General features: G+C 48.7%; 1 protein-coding gene across 1 annotated transcript; it reads left to right on the top strand.

Moving 5' to 3' along the window:
• Positions 1-275: 275 nt before the first annotated feature.
• Positions 276-1,130, top strand: LOC126703950 (uncharacterized). The gene has a single exon (XM_050403001.1). The coding sequence runs from the start codon at positions 276-278 to the stop codon at positions 1,128-1,130; it is 855 nt and encodes a 284-aa protein (XP_050258958.1).
• The last annotated feature ends 725 nt before the right edge of the window (positions 1,131-1,855 follow it).

Below are 1,855 nucleotides of genomic sequence, written 5' to 3'. Positions count from 1 at the left end.
TAGTCACTAGCGTGCGCCAACTCATGGACAGAATTGACAAGTACAAAAGGGTTGAGGAAGACCAGCAGACGGGGAAGGGCAAAGCTAAGGTTGTCCCTCAGGAGAGGAGAGACTTCAAGTCGGACCACATTATCAACAGTAATAGGCCAAGGAGGGATTACTTGGAATAGTCTGGTTCCACTGGGGCACCAGCGGTCCATGCTGTGTTCCGAGAACCACTACACAAGATCCTAGAGAAGGTAAAGGGCGAACCGTTCTTTCAATGGCCGAACAGGATGGCAGGTGACCCCTCGAAACGTAATCAGAATCTATATTGCGCGTACCACCAAGAGTCAGGTCACACCACCAATGATTGCAGGAATCTGAAAAACCATTTAGACTGGCTTGTCCGAGAAGGGAAGTTGAGGCATCTGTTACATCGCCTTGAAGGATGGCAAGAACAGTCAAATATCGAAACTAGACAAAGTACATTGAGGTCATCCATTGGCACAATAAATGTCATTCTTGCCGCACTTGGAAGGACCGGTTCCAGCCCTTTCAGAGTAATGTCTGTGGGCAGGTTCCCGACTGAGCCGAACGACAGGGAATCCAAGAGAGCCAGAGTAATTGCCACGCCCTTAATCGGGTTCTCGAATGAGGACAAACAAGGAACCCTTCAACCCCACGATGATGCCCTAGTCGTCACGCTGAGAATTGGAGGTTATGACGTGAAAAGAGTGCTGGTTAATCAAGGCAGCGCCGTGGAAGTAATGTATCCTGACTTGTATAAAGGATTGAACTTGAAACCAGAGGACCTGTCGCCATACGACTCCCCTTTGGTCAATTTTGAAGGAAAAACCGTCACCCCGAAAGGCATGATTAGGCTGCCCGTACAAACAGACTCAGACGTGGTAGAGGTGAAATTCATTGTGGTAGATGCGTACTCCTCCTACACAACTATCGTGGCCCAACCATGGCTTCATGCACTAGGGGTTGTGCCATCAACCTTGCACCAAAAAGTGAAATATTCGTCAGAAGGTCAAGTCAAAGAAATAATAGGGAACCAAACCATGGCTAGGCAATGCATGGTGTCAGCAATCTCACGACAACCAAATAGTGAACCTTCCACCTCAGCCGAGAACCGCTTATAACAATTAATGACCCCGGTCCCAGCTTCGGGTGGTGGAGGACTAGCCATGGAGGTGAGCTGTGAGGATCTGGAGAAAGTACTCGTCGGATCAGACCCAAAGAGGTTTTTTCAGCTCGGTTCAGAGTTACCACCCCAAGAGAAGTCAGCGCTAGTTGATTTTCTCAGACAAAACGTGGACGTATTTGCTTGGGACGCCTGAGGCCCCTGGGGTCGACCCAGATTTCATCTGCCATCATCTTAATGTTAACCCGGCTATAACGCCTAAGAAGTAGCCTCCTCGGCGACCGTTGAAAGAACACACAAACGCAATGAGAGAGGAGGTCATAAAATTGAAGAAAGCAGGGGCTATCAAGGAGGTTTTCTACCCCGAATGGTTAGCCAACACAGTCGTGGTAAAAAAGAAGAATGGAAAATGGCGGGTCTGTGTAGATTTCACAGACCTAAACAAGGCCTGCCCAAAGGATCCCTTCCCCATGCCGCGGATAGATCGATTGGTGGATTCGACCTTCGGACACCCCCGAATGAGTTTTTTGGACGCCTTCCAAGGCTATCATCAAATACCCCTGGTTGCTGAGGACCAAGAGAAAACTGCTTTTGTCACCCCAGTCGGAAACTATCATTATAAGGTGATGCCCTTTGGCTTAAAGAATGCCGGGTCGACCTATCAAAGGATGATGACCAGGATGTTTGAACAGCAGATGGGTAAGAGCGTCGAAGTGTATATAG

The sequence above is a fragment of the Quercus robur genome, chromosome 10 (assembly GCF_932294415.1).
Source record: "Quercus robur chromosome 10, dhQueRobu3.1, whole genome shotgun sequence".
Lineage (NCBI taxonomy): Eukaryota > Viridiplantae > Streptophyta > Magnoliopsida > Fagales > Fagaceae > Quercus > Quercus robur.
Note: the sequence above shows the minus strand (reverse complement) of the source record. Positions and strands in the feature narration are given on the sequence as shown.

Excerpts from the sequence above, each read along its gene's own strand:
- LOC126703950 (XM_050403001.1), top strand. The coding sequence starts at position 276 with ATGGCAGGTGACCCCTCGAAACGTAATCAGAATCTATATTGCGCGTAC.